Raw genomic sequence first — 15348 nt, forward strand, 5'->3', positions numbered from 1 at the left:
CTGTGACATTAAAGTGATGAACACATTGAGCGTTGCAGAATGTAACAAAGTACATTTATTCAAGTACTGTACTTGCACTCTTATTTTATGCTCTTTTATACTTACACTCCACTTCATCTCAGAGGTAAATATAGTTCTTTACACTCCACTATATTTGTCTGGTTACTCTTTGGATCATCATTTTTCATACCATGTCTGTCTAGTGAAAACCATTTATTAATATTTACCATTTGAGCTAAATAAACCATTTTAAACGCTCTTGGATTAGCTAGAAAATGCATTGTTAGAAACAAAGTAAGAGTACAAATGTAGAGTATTTTTAATGTAGTATTGTGACTGTTACTTAAGTGATCTGAATACTTCTTCCACCACAGAATAGGAACCATCTTCTGTTTCTGTAATGTTAGCCTATTAAAATGTGATGAGCACATGATGAATACGTCAATTATTATAATTAAGTAATATCCTACATATTAATCAGAAAGCAGCCATTTTTTCATAATGAGTGCTTTATAATGAATTTATTTTGATACGAACACTTCTGTCTGTGAATGTTCAACATGCAACACATTGTTTTTACACTGTAGTATTGTACCTCACAGCCCCCATCATGTATATACAGTCAGAGTAAAACTATGAGCAAATTCAGCAGAAATATGCCTCCAGTGTGCTTGCATAAAAAACTTTTTCTCAGGTTTTTTCCTGAGTCTCATGTCAATAATTTCTTTAAATATTTTCAAAACTGCATTCTGATTTATTGCAATTTAAATACAAATTATTTTCATTAACAATGATTATATTATCTTTTATCGTAAGTAATACCCATATTTTGTTTCATTATAGAGACATTTCTATTTATTGTTAATCTGATATAGGTACTATTTTTATACTAGAATTGTGCAGCGTTCATGTAGAATTACTAACTAGTGGACAAAGAAACTCCATGAGCAGAAAGGAACATCAACATGGGATGTTTTTCAAAACCTTCTATTATATAACAATTTTTCTTTCTCCATCTGGTGAAAAAATTTTTAAAATCTTGCTTTCAATAATATCCGCACACAGCAGCTACAGTAGAGTTAGGGAAAGACTGAAAGTGGTTTAAGGTTGGGCAACAAAAAGATTGCAGTTACAGTTAAGACATAAATGCTAATTGCAGGTCTGTGACAAGACAATCCGTGATCCTAAAAGTCAAACACAACACACCATTCAACCACGCACACCTCAATACTGCTAGTTTCTGCTTCTCTACATGGGGTACAGTACTTCTGTCGGCACTGAATGTTGGCATGTTGGATGCAATTCGTGCATGATTCCTAGGGATACCGGGCTGATTGTACAATAGGTATTGAAAAGACGCAAGACTTTTTCCCGTACAGCTGCCTTCAGTAAGAAATGCACTTCCTCACCATCCACACAGGAGGGTTTGTTGCGTGTCGTCCCGGCCACTTTCCCCGGTAAACAGGAGCACTTGACTGTCTGAGAACGCTCCTCAATACGATTCTTGTTACAGCATCGGTGGGCGGCGATCACCTCACACGTACCTCCCTCTGCAGACAGACACAGACACAGAGGTACATGGTCAGTACATGCAAGAGATTAATGGAAAACATGTCAATGCAAATCAGCCACACAGAAATGTCCTGTAACTTTTAATTGGCTGACTATACGCATTTTTTTTTTTATCAACATCAGAAATCCAAATAAGCAGCAATACTGTGAATAAAAGAAAGAAGGAATGAAAAGAATGAAACTCAACCATCTCACATTGAACCAACAGAGGCACACTGCAGTACAATCACTGGGCACTTCCACTGTAAGTATGTGTAACAAATTGGCCCTCAAGGCATCTCAATTATGTCATCTAATTGCCTCTCACTCAGTGACGGCTGTCCTCACTCCATACCAATCAGCCCATGATGAAGATCACATCATGCTCTCATTATGTCTTAATATGGCTGCCTTTGCATCTTGATACCTTCCATGTGTTGTCAATATTAAGAAAGGATGAATCTGTTGTCTAGGCTTCTTCAGTGAAGACCTGGCAGCTGCAGGCTTTAGTCATACATTGAGATGGCTAGAGCCAGCTGTCAGTGCTTGATAGCTTTGAGGTTTTTAACCCAAAACCAAGTATCAAAACTTCTCCAGTCAATCCATGCCTGTATTTGATCCTTTTTTTTTTTAATTTATTGAATTTATTTTATTTATTGATAGAACAGCTGAGGACATGCCAGGAAAGAGGCAGAAAGAGTTGGAGAACAATAGCAGCAAAGGACCACAGGCAAGAACTGAACCCATGCACAGAACTCCCAGCCTCAGTACATGGGATGCACACTGTGCCCAGATCTAGAAAAAATGTTTTTTACAGTGAGCTGTGAACTTGATTTGTCATTATTTGGATGCTTTAAAAATTCTAAATTCTATATTTATACCGTACCAATTATATACCATTATTCACTTTTCCTTCAATGAGTATACTTGGTTTTCTAAGACTCAAAATTCAAGTTTATCTAAATAAGAAAAGTAAATTATTGGTTGGTAAAACTTTTTTTTAAAACAGTGTTTCACTCAAAACTAAGTTGCCTAAGTTATTCAAAAGTAAGCTGCCTTAAAATTTTGAGTTTTCTCGACTTTTTTGCTTTTGTTTTTTTGTATGGTGGCATTGAGTGCAGTGTATTTGACAGTTCAGCATGGCACCAAAACATTCAAAAGTATGTCTATATTATACATCTGATAAGAAAATACATATATATATATATATATAAAAAGATTATTTCAGGAATTTATCCATTCGCATGATGCATATCAAGTCTATTGGTATTGGCATCACCAAGGGTACTAGTATCAGTACTGGTATCATAATTTTTTAAACTAAACCCTGCCCTACAGATGGCTGATACCTTTCGGTTTCATGACGGAGCCAATACAGTCTTAGGCTATACACTGCACTGAAGCATTAACTCCAAAGCATAGGCGATCAGTCAGAGCAAATGCTGTACAATAGGTCCCAGTCTGACAAAGGAGGATGTCAAACAAATTCTGTGAAAAGAGAAGGCGATATGCACCGATGGCGGTACTGGGTCAAAATAACAATAGGGAGAAATGCCCAGGGGAGGGAGAGGGGGTGATGGAGCTGAGGGACATCCTGAAATGAGCGAGACAGGCGGTGAGAGAGAGGGCTAGAGGACAAGGTGTGTCTGGCTGCCAGGGACCGGCCATGCCAGTGAGTAATGAGGGAGCCAGTGGAAGTGCCCCCTTCACACAATTATAAAGCGTGGGGCTAATGCAGCCAGCGGAGCTGCGGGAGAGAGGCCCTCCATCACCGCTCTCCCCTTTCCTTACGCCCCAGGAAAAACTCTTTATCTTCCCTTGACAGCCACCGCAACAGACACCAGCGTCCAACAATTAAACTGGAGCTCATCCCCGGACAGAGGAGAGGAGAGCAAAGGAAAGGAAAGGAAAGGAATGGGAAAGGATTGAACTTATCCTCTTCAATCTACAGAAAGGACGGTGCAAAAAGGAGAACGAAACGCCACATTTCATTTTGTTTCAGCCTTATTTCACTCAGCCGTACCAAGTTTTAAAGAGAACATCCTGCTGCGGTGAGAAGATGCATTTGCTTCCACTGGCATGACAACAACTGGTGTGTGTTTCTCTAGCTGGGTAGGCTGTGCAAATGTTTGAAATGGCTCGGGTCATGAATTACGGAACTGAGCTCCCAGCAGCCTCGACAAGTTTGGCAACAGTTTTCTTCTCCCATTCCCATCAACGTCTGCCGTGGCCAGACCAAAGGCCGCCGAGTCCTGGATTAAAAGGCAAACATTTGCAGTCCTGCTGGACCGTGCTGTCGTGCAGTATTAATGTCACTCTCTCAGCGCTTGTTGTTAGATATTTCTGGGCAGGAGGAGGCAGAATACAGACTATAAAAGTGAGGAGAAAAATCCCTTGAGTGTGCTAAAACCCCAAACCCTACAATGTGTTGGCTTGTTGAATATTTTACTGACAGCTTCCTGACCTGCAGACTTGCTTTCAAGTCAAAGCAGATCTCTGAATAAGTGAGGACTTTACGTTGCATCTCAGAATACTGAATTGGGTTGAATCCCCTCGGCTAGCTTCGGTGCCTTATTTGCAGGTTAGCGCTACAGACTTGTCACCGGCAAACATGGGACAAGAAAGGCAACACCTATCATATCCATCTCGCTTGTGACGTGACTCACCCTCATCTGTGACTCTTGGGTTCATTTCCTCAGTGGGACTAAAGTTACAGAAGCAAGTTAGTGTCTCAAATATTCAAAATGGTGTGTTTTCCACTTTTTGTCAAAGAAAGTCCACATATTGACCACTTAATGCAAATGCTTAAGTTAGTTACATGTAGTTAGATTACCTGAACAAGGCTCTGCTCTTTGAAGAAGCTCTCAAAGAACCTGAGCAGCAATACATTAAAGAACATAATCAGGGTTAGCTGTAAACATACATATAAGTCAACAATACCTAAAATTTCTGTGACATAATGGCAGTTTGGGAGTTGGGGGGAAGTTGTGGCAGCAAAGAGTGTTGGCATGAGGGTATCAGGAGAGCTATTAGTCAGGAGGTAGCCAAACAGACGAAGTGCCAACAATACATGTGTGCTGTCAATCAGCTGATTTAAGTGCAGCTTCCTCTGTTGAAGGAAAAAGTGTAAATCTTTTGAAGACATGGCTGGACAATAAATGAATCATCACCATAATTGTAAAGTTGCTGTAGTGTAGGAGGAAGCCCACCCAGAACTTTCTGAGAACATCCCAACTGGGGTAAAGGAAATCACGTTTCAACGTTCCCAAACGGTCACAATGTGAAGCTCCTCTAAAGTTTAAAGTGTACGGGGACATTATTTGGCAGACATTCAGGGAACATTCAGGACATTCTGGGAACATTTAGGACACCATTACTGTGGGACATTCCCCCTTAGTCTCTACACTGTGTTCCCATAACATTTGCAAAACCTTTAGTGACGTAACAGGAACCTTTAGGAGACCAACCTATGATGTACTTTTTAGATCCTATTTAGGTCTTTCCGTCATGTTTCTAGAACCTTTACATTACATTACAGGAACGTTTGTGGAACGTTTAGGTGACCTAAAAATTGAAATAGTCTATATTTTACTAGAATGTTGTAATAAGCCTCAAAGGGAATCACATGGGACAGATGTCCTCTTTGTGACGTTGCAATTTGAGCATAAAATAACCAAAATAGAAATGTCTACCTAAAGTCCTTTAGGGAACTTTAAGCTCCAACACCAAAAGTCAATCTTTTAGGACCATCCCTAATGTTCTGTAAAGGTTCACCTTTCAAGAACTTTTAGGAAACGTTATGCAAGGTTCCCAGCATGTCCCCTCCTACACTGGCTTCACCTTGACAGGCAAAAATCTGACCAATCAGAACTATGAAAACGTCGGAAAAAAAACCCCATTTACATTGTAAATTAAGTGTTTATAATAACTCACAAGAAACAGAACAGTAACAACCTACAGTAAATCCAGCAAGTATTGACTCAGTGCCAGTTGATTTTGAACCTGTACTGAAAGAATTAAAAACTGACTGTTGGCCTTAAGGCATATTCAATAAATTATTGTACAAAAATATGGTATAATTTGCTAAATGATCATCAGTGATGTAAAATATACATTATTTGTGGGGCTTAAACTTGTAAAAATGCTGATTTGGAGGACAAATCGATCCTTTAAAACTTAAAACTGTTGTATTTGTTTTGTACATTTTATTCATAGACTTCTGACTGAATACAAATAATTTGGACAGAACAAATAATTTTGATTATTATGAACAGTATGGTGTTTATTATAATTATTGCCATCAGAATTTGGGATTATCCCGAACACACACACACACACACACACACACACACACACACACACACACACACACACACACACAAACACATGCTTGTGTGTGTGTGAGCCATGGGGTGAGGTCCAGCCATCATCAGCCAGGTGGACATTAGGCGTGATCACTATGAACCATCTGGTATGTGGAGGAGAGAGCAGTGTAAATGGCTTCACGATGACTCTACTGGGCCAGTCACGAGAGCCACTTAGACGACAAATGGCCACTTGGACGAGACATAATCCCATTCAGGTAGTTGGTGGGTAAATGACTATCCATTATCTGTGTCTGAGTTTGTGTGTGTCTGTGCCCGTATCAGTTTATTTGTGCATTTATGCATATGATATTTTGTGGTATTTCATAACTTCTCCTGAAACGCTCGAGTGCACATGAGTAACTGTGTGTGCATTATGGTGCAATATGGGATTACAATAACTTGAGACAGGTCTTGATGGATGTAGTGCTTGGAGCCTGTCAGGCAGCTAAAGGGGTTAAACCAACCTGTTAAGATGGAGTGGGTGGCTGTGCACTCTAGCCTTTGGTGAGGGGAGGTGAAGGGCATCGATGGGACCACTGACTGGTCATTTTTCTCCTGGAGGCCCACAGTGACAGCAGCCATTAAATGACTGGACGAGGTGATTATGTTTAAGGAAATCAATGCTTCATTGTTTTCAGCTTAGCCCAACGGCCAATTAGGAGCTGTTAATGAGGTAATGTTGTAAAATGTGGAGATAGATTGGGGGAGAAGGAACAGGAGCTCAAGACAAAAAGCCATACTTGATATTTTCAGCAGTACTAAGAGAAACTAGGGAAATTTATGGTTGCACAGACACATAACTTTTTACACGTACATAAATGCACCATATTGACCCAAACATAAGATGATATATTATCTGGCAAATACGCTTGAAAAAGTGCAGGTTGTCACCATGGAAATTACACCTTGATAATATTAGATTTACTTTAAATTGAGTAACACTGTAGCACTGGCTCCTAGGTTTGGGGACCATTCACATTTGAAAAAATACAGACCTGGAATTCGGTACTGGTGATACTCAGCCACACTTTTCCCGTACTTTACCCTCTCTGTAATAACAAAAATATATTTCAGTTGTAAAAGTCCCAAGAACTGTAAATGTTGTCATCACCACCACAGTACCTACACACTGTCATATTTCCATGTAAATAGTATGCAATATGCATACTATTGTTTACATATTATACTTTTGGACATATTAAAAAATGTATTAGTGTGCTAACCCTCTAATGCTGGCGTGAGCAAATCATGTGAGTGATGCAAGACTTTGCCCGCATAAAAATAAGGTCACACTGAACCTTGCTGTTAACTTTATTCCACAGTGCTAGCTTTAAATTCAATTTTGCTTTTGTTTGATGTTGATAGACCAAGTAAAAATGGTGATATTGATCATATAAATTTGATCATATGTGTTCATGGGTCCAATAGGTTGATGCATTATGTGTAAGTGGAAAAAGGTCCCTTAAAGGTGATGCTATGCTGAAAAAAAGACATCAAATATTGGCATAGTACATGGAATAAAGGTAAAATCAGAAGCATTCAAAAATGGGCAAGACTTCTTAGGGCTAAATAACTTGTTGGTAAGGAATGTCTGATGCAGCCAGTGGCTGAGTGGTGGCTAAAAATGCTAAGATAACATCAACCAAGACAAAAAAAGTCCAGTTATCTCTGACAACAGTTTATCCAACTAGCTAATTAATCAGCTGAAGATGTCGACAAAGTTGTTGATACCTCGCTTAAAGTTTTGTCATCCATTGAAGGCTGAACTTCTTATGCGCTGGCGCTCTAACATTTAACTGCGGTTGCTGTGAGGCGACTTGGCTTTTAAGCTATTAAACACTCATCTACTTTTAGATATAATTTGCATTTGACCAGGTGTATTCTCAGGTTAAATGTGTTTTGCAGTTTTGAAAAGTATAATTACACATCTCGCTATCTCACTCTCTCTATACTCTGCTACGTTCTCACCCACATGTGCTCTCAGCAGCCAAAATTTGGCACTGATTGATTTAGCATGAATTAGTGCTTGATAGTACCGATGTAAGTCAGTCAGTACCCTTAAAAGTACCGAAGTTGGTGCCCATATATGTATTATAATAATACAAAGATGGCACCATTCGGTTCAATGAGCATTGCTTGCCTGGTGCAAACTCCAACAAAGTTTTCTAGCTTCCAGGTTGACGACCTGGATATGCGGCCCACTGAACATGCACAGTAGTGTTTCACCTTTTCCCACACCCCCAAGTTCTTACTCAAACTTGAGGTGAGGTCGTTGATCTTTAGATCACTTTCCTCAACTTGAGGAAAGCTTTACAAATATAAAACCTCCATGGATCAAAGATTCATAATAAAGTCACTGACCATGTTTAGAGTTCAATGTGTCTTGTCAGTAGTCTCAGACATTTTGTTGTCTTATGGGGAAAATGCTTTATGGGCTGCAGGGGACTTTGTCAAAACCACAAATGGCCACTGGAAAAAAAATGGAAGCAAGGCAGAGCAGAATTGATTGATTGATCTAGATTCATATATTACATCTATGACCCAACCCGACCTGCTCCTACAGAAAGTGTTGTATTATGGATTGTTTGTAGCCTTAATGTCTTATTGTCGTTTGGTTTTAGTCATCTCTAAGAGTGTTTCATTGGCCCAGTTTAACGTACAGGAGTGTATGAAAGCTTGTGTTTTGCTGCCATAGACAGACGGGTCACGAGGAGCGACGACATGTAGCTGAAGATGGGCTCCATTATGTCTGCGCATAAACTCAAGGTTACAGTAACAAACCCAGTTATTCATCCAAAGACTCCAGGCTCACAGGAATGAAAGTGACGGTTCCTTTTTATCTCTTCAGTGAAGATGAACATACTCTAAGTGGCAACTGATTTCCTCCTGATCTCGCTGCATTTTGACACCGAGATAAATGCAGGTGGTTGTGACATGTCACCACAAAAAAATCTAAAACCAAACAAACCAAATTTCCCCGCTACACCTTGGCTCAGCTTCAGCATCAACAACTGTAATCTATGCAGAGTGGCCAAGAGCAGTAATCACTGGCTCACCATCAGCAAGCATTTCTGTCACCTCCTCTCCCTCTCACACTGCTACTCTCACTGCTACAGTTATTAAGTAATGACATATGGCCGAGGGAAGGAACACAGCAGCCGGGAAAACTTAAGCCTCTCAAGGACTCGTCATAACAACTTAATCAGTGCACACTCGGGTAAAAATGAGCCGTTTCCGCCTGCATGCTGGAGTGCCTGTTTTGTTTTGCCAGACAGGCAGCTGCTGCATCAACTATAGTCCATCTCTCTTCACAGTTCCTCCCTGTTCTGTGGGCTTGTTGTTGTTCCCCAGCGCTTCTGTGTAACTGACAGCTATCCGCCGTCTTAGTACTTCTAATTGTCAATTTACATCTCAGGTGGCAAGAGGAATTATGGTCTCCATTGTGAGTAAATAAATGTAGACATGTGTTGAGCTAAGAAATGTAAATTTGACACCCAATTCTTATTCAAGAAGCAGAGCGAGAGCTGCATTTCATTTTATTGCTGAAAATGCTGCACATTTGGAAGACAAACTGAGACTCTCGCAGTAGCCAAATGCCTTTTTGCAAGTGAACAAAGTTACTTTGTACTGCGAGCCAGAGAAGTCAATTCAAACCCCCACAAAGTTTTATTAAGCAGCAGATTGTTTATTCAGTTGTTTTTTTTCACCCGTCAACTTTTCTTTCTGTGAAATCATGCATAATGGAAAATGACCTGTTTTTATGACTTTTTAAACATAATAAAATTAATCTGATTGAAAAGTTGTCAGATACATCCAAAGTTAAAAAGAAAAAAAAGCTCTGTTCTGTTTGTCCCGATTAGTTTTATGTTTTTCAGATTCGAGGGGGGGCGTAAAAAAAAGAAGGATTATTAATGATCTGTTTCAAGAAGCAAAGGCATCAAAGTGGCTGTGAGCCAGCTGTCCCACTGCATATATGTTTAATGATGCTCATCAGAATTTATCTTTTCATTACTTAAACATCAAGTTGGAACTTCATGAACACTCCCCCTGATTACTTCGGATAATGTTTAAACACGCTACAAAGCACCGTCAAGTGGATTCCAAATGGAGGCCTTAGAGGCAGTGCCAGGGAACAACTTTTCATGTTCGTCCTCCTGGCAACTGATACAGTTTATATATTTTATCAGAAATTACACAACCCTCATTTACTGCTCAAATTCCTACACTTCTGTAACAGGACCATTTAAAATGAATAGTGTGTGAAGAGAAATCCCTGGGAGGAGTGGAATTAGATCTCGCTGCTATATTTTCATGATGGAATATATCGGTGCTAATGCTCCCTGAATCACACCTCACGAGGAGACGTGTGAATTCGCCTGAGAGAGAGAGAGATGGTGGCTGCATGCATAGTGCATATTTCTGTGTATGTGTCGCATTAGACCTATGCTGTTATGCATGTCGCTGACTAGAGGTGTTAACATGGACACCAGCTGTGTGGATTGCACATGAAAAGGAGTCCTTTGTCCGTGAAAGGATAAAAAAGACACCATTCCTCTTATGGTTCGGACATGAAGTACTTCTTTGTAGCGCTGAAGTTCTCCGAGCCTTTGAGAATAAATCGTCCACTAAGGCTTGAGCTCCAGCCACTTCTCACTCTGAAGCTCTTTGCCGGAGAACGGACTCTCGCCAATGAATAATAAAAAGGTAGCCTGGAGGAGGAGGGCTACCAAAGGAGATTGCACCATTCACCACTAAATGCATCAAATGAAGAAGTGGGAGGAACGTGAGCTCTCTGGGAGGTTTTTCAGTGCAGACTGTCTCCAAGAATAACAAACAAATTAAAGGAGAAATATGTAAGAAGTGTTGTGTGTGAGTGTGTTCAGAATTTAGCACTGCAGTTCAAATAGTGAATTGGAGCGACAAACAGTATATTAAATAAGGTAAAATCCCTATTTAATGTACAATATATGGTTAAAGCAAGTTGTTTCCCTCCACTGCCTCTGTAGCATTATATTTCAACACTGACTAGTAACAAGTCCTATACTGTAAGTTGATCAGCTGTTCATAATTGTCACTTATCTGTCAGTGTAAAGCTAAGACCGTTATCCCGAAAACAAAACCCCACTGCTCCGGAAACACACATTCTGGAGTAAGAGACTCATTCAGCGAATATTTGGCTTTAATTAGAATGTGACACGGGCAGACAGTAACTGATGTTGTTGATGTTAGAAAGAAGTTGCTGATAACATGTGAAAAGACTGAGAACTGTATAGTACTGAATTGTGGAGTTGGACTGTTTTTCTGTGTTCAGGATTTTTTGTCCAGATGTGAACTATGTCTCGGTGACGCAATGGAGCCACGGTCCCGTAACAGATTATAAGCCTTGCAAATTGATTTACGAACGACAACGCCCCCACATTCCTCACCCTCCCTAATGGGAGGGTGAGGAATGTGGGGGCTACTCACTCAGTCCAAATCAGAAGTTACTGCTCACTTGAGTTCCAACAACCCAGTGCTGAAGAAAAAAAATATTATCCTGTTGTAGACTGAGGGGAAAGAGCTGTTTCTCAGGCGAGTTGATATCTCACTGTCCTCCAGCTCTGGTGGCTGAAATATCTCTGTACAAGTCCAGTAAAACTGCTAGAAGGCACTTCCATCTTTCAGGTTGTAGTGGGATTCGAAACTTGAGACTAGTGAAGCGGACGCACCCCAAGTGTTCATTTGAGACTTAATTTTACATTTGTTGCATTTTTAATTTTTTTATTTTTAATAATTCAAATTTGGCTACGTTGTTAACTGCACAGACATTAATCTCTTATGACATATCATGGTCATTTCATGATTAAGTATAGTAAATATATTACATATTTAATCTCAGTGGTTGTTAAACCATTGTTTATCCAATTTAAAAACCTTTTGACCCACGTGTCACTGTTGAATCAAGTGCTGGAGTAGATTCAGCGGCCCATCAGCAGCCTATTGCAGTGATCCGTATGGTTTGTCTGACCTCAGCCTGTGTGAAGGCTTCGGGCTGGTTTCTCACTGACCCTTCTGCGGCCTGGATTTCACTTTCCTCCTGAGGCAGCATCACCCACAGTAATGGGAGTAGACAAACAAGTGGACATAGCAGCTATAGTAGCGCCTGGAGCTACCACAAACCTGAAGGAGGGAGGCAGGGAGTGGGGGGGAGGGGGTAGAAACTCCAGAGCTCAAGCTGACTGACAGGAACCACTGACCCAGCTATACTGGAGTCACACGAATCAATGTTGTTTTTTCCCCTCTGCTGGTATGGCTTATTTCTGAATCTAGCTATAGTCTCACAGAATACTGAATACTGCACAGTGGGTCCAACTTACAGAAACCTCTTATGAATAGGTTCAGCAAATGAGGAGAAGCCCAGGAAAGGATTTATGTCCCCTTTACATGTGAAAATAGATGTGTTTGTTTCAGAGTAAGAAGTTATCCTAAAGAGGGAAAAGAAGAGTCAAAAGGTTCTGATAACAACAAATATGGCGATGCTGCCGCTGGTACTGTTCCATTTTGTCTGTATCGTAAGCTTTCAGTAAATGTGCACAAGTACAGATGCAATGAACACAGAGCAGACAAACCGTTCTGATCATATCCATATGGGTATCTAATGTTTAGATGTTTAATAGGGGTGTGAGAAAAAAAAAATCAATTCTGTCAAATACTATTATTCTTATTATTGCTATTCATTATTGTTAGTTTGACAGAATTTTCTTTAATGCAAATCTCTTTAACAGAAATTGTCATCCCAATCGTGGTGATGTTATCTTTACAAATGAATCCCTTTACTTCACATGCTTAACATAAAACGGCGTGTGCTCTCCCTTTCATGCATATATTTCCTGTGATCACTGGAAACTAACTAATAGCTGCTGACTTCAACATTGCAAAGTCATCTCACTATTCTGGCTTCAGTACTCCACACTGATCGGCTACAGCAACCTCAGAGGGTCAAATCTAAAAGTCAAAAATTCCCAATGTTTTTAAAAATACAGCCACCGTTGCTTGCCAGGACAAGGCAGCACATATATTTATATGTTCTACTTTATTTATTGTAACAGCTAATTTTAGTTGTTTACTTCAGACAGATTCCTTTTACTTCTTTTACACGCAGATCAGTAATGTTGCTGAAATAAAAACATTTTTTTGGAAATATGAAACTGTCAGTAAACAGTCTCATGAAGTACATGATAAAATTTTTTTTCCCATGGTCTAATGTTAATAAAGCAAACAAAATTGCAATAAATAGCAATATCAAATTGCAATACCTGTAAAATTGCAAAACGTAAGAATAACACTACATACTGAATCAGGAGATGAGTATATCGTCCCGTCCCTCATGTTTAACATAAATTAGCCTATGGAAAGAAATACCTTAATATGCACTTTGCTTTTTATTTGTTTTCTTCATGCATGGAGACCTGGAAACAGCCTCCTGAAAAAAGCCTCCAGTTTACTGAATAGGAACAGTATAGTGCAGAAATTGCACCATTGGTGGTAATAGTCTTGACATCTTTAACAGGTAATTCCATTAGTACGAATAAGAGATGCGAGGAGCTGCTGGCCACGGCCCTGGTCGATTCTTAATCACCTGTATGGGTTTCCTCTCGTGGGCCTGTATGACTCCAATGCTCACATCTTTATGGTTATTAAAGTTAACGATTGCTGCGTGCCTCATTTACCAAGGCTCTATCAATACCAGTTCAGCACCATGAAATTACCCCAGTCCAGAGGGAGCAGCGTGACAAACCGGATTAAGAAGGGTTCTGTAATGCCCTGGCATATATAACTCTCCGTGTCATGGACTCAGCCCACTGTGAGAGGACCCACTGCCAAGCTCGAGCCCAGCAAAGGGAAGGAGGGGCTCTACAGGGGCTGCTGACAACCATTATAGCTTAAATGTCAATTCGAGCTTTTATTACCTACATGGTTGTTCAAAAAAGCGATGAAAACTAATAGCTGGCAGGAAAAAAAAAAAACAAAAACAAAACAAAAACACCGCTTTGGAGAAAACACATTAAAAGTTCTCAGAAGTTACCTTAGAGACGAATGGAAACACGGGGGTGATTATGGTAAATATATGCAGGATGTAACCTACTTCTGTGGTCTTTCAGGTGTAAGGATAACTTTGTTGGATATTCTTTTATGCGCATGGCAGTTATATTTTCTATGTAAAAGGACTTCATTGCATTTTAAATGTGGAATCAAAATAAAATCCTGCAGTAAAGAGGAGAGATGGCTCGTGTCCCTTCACTTACATTGCTTATCTTATTTCCCTGACAGGAGGGTGAAGCCAGAAATAGTGTAGTGCTGTGCCAGAAACATTATAGTACTGAATTTACTACATGCTGTCACAGTCATATAAAGAGGCACATTAGATAAAGTCAGCAAACTTCTATTTATGACGTCTTGTTTCTTGCTTTATTCCTCTCTTCTGCTGTGTGTCTCTGCGGGAGTCATTACAAACCAGCACAACCATCAGATCCAAGTGCACAGGTGAGGCCGCACCTCTCTGTGTTTTACTGCACCCTGCAGTACAGTTGGCGGTGCCTGACCTCTATCCAATGTCCATATGACACAGGTCACTGCTCGCTCTAAATGAGAGTCGGATGGTGAAATGAGAAACTAAATTGTCCATTCAAAATCACAAAACTGCTTTTTTGAACGGCACCAGAGAGCAGCCTTCAAAAAGTGACATTCCTTGGTAGAAAACAATTGAACGCTGTGAGCCCTTGAAAATGGGCTGAATACAGGCTGCGCGTTTCAGTTCACCTCTTTTAAGAATAAGGAAAAGAAAGGAAAAAGTTCTGACTAGAAAAGTGCACTCAGTGGAGTGCAAATCCTTGTCTGGCAACATGGTGAAGCACCCACTGCAATAGAATTGCCTCGCTGTTATGTCTCCACCAACCAGTCAAGTTACAGTTTACATCCATGTCCGTCCACTCTCACATAACGTATGTTCTGAATATTTTGAAGGACTTTAATATGGAACACAACACTATAGGAATATAATAAAAGGTATTAAGTATATTTTTTGTCCAAATGGAAGTTATTACTGTTCACAAGAATGGGATGACCTGAAAATGCCTGTGACCTAAAAATATAAAAGGAATAAAAGTCATAAAAGAAGAGTTGTCAAGATTTTTCAGAAATTGTAAAGCACAGAGGTCCTTTAGCATACAGTCATGACTGAGCAAAAAAAACAATTAAGCTGACCGGTCCAGTAGTATTCAAGTTTAGCTGCAGACTAGCTATAGGCCCAGTGATCACACACACACACACACACACACACACACACACACACACACACACACTCACTCACACACACACGAAGGTGATTATGTGATCCCCTCCAGGGTTACGCCTGGTGGGCATAAAAATGTCTAAAAATAAAGTTGTACGA

The 15348-nt window shown here is 40.0% G+C and overlaps 1 protein-coding gene across 3 annotated transcripts in view; it reads right to left on the reverse strand.

Annotated features, from left to right (window-relative positions):
* The window catches only part of tafa1b (TAFA chemokine like family member 1b), a 179320-nt gene that overhangs the window by 31317 nt on the left and 132655 nt on the right, over window positions 1–15348 (reverse strand). For all 3 annotated transcript variants that reach the window (XM_084729257.1, XM_084729241.1, XM_084729250.1), the window contains exon 3: window positions 1410–1550. In XM_084729257.1, coding sequence (XP_084585383.1) covers window positions 1410–1550 — 141 coding nt within the window. The remainder of the gene's footprint in view (window positions 1–1409; window positions 1551–15348) is intronic.

This window comes from Lutjanus erythropterus, chromosome 2, assembly GCF_056507025.1.
Source record: "Lutjanus erythropterus isolate fLutEry1 chromosome 2, fLutEry1.hap2, whole genome shotgun sequence".
NCBI classification, from domain to species: Eukaryota; Metazoa; Chordata; class Actinopteri; order Lutjaniformes; family Lutjanidae; genus Lutjanus; species Lutjanus erythropterus.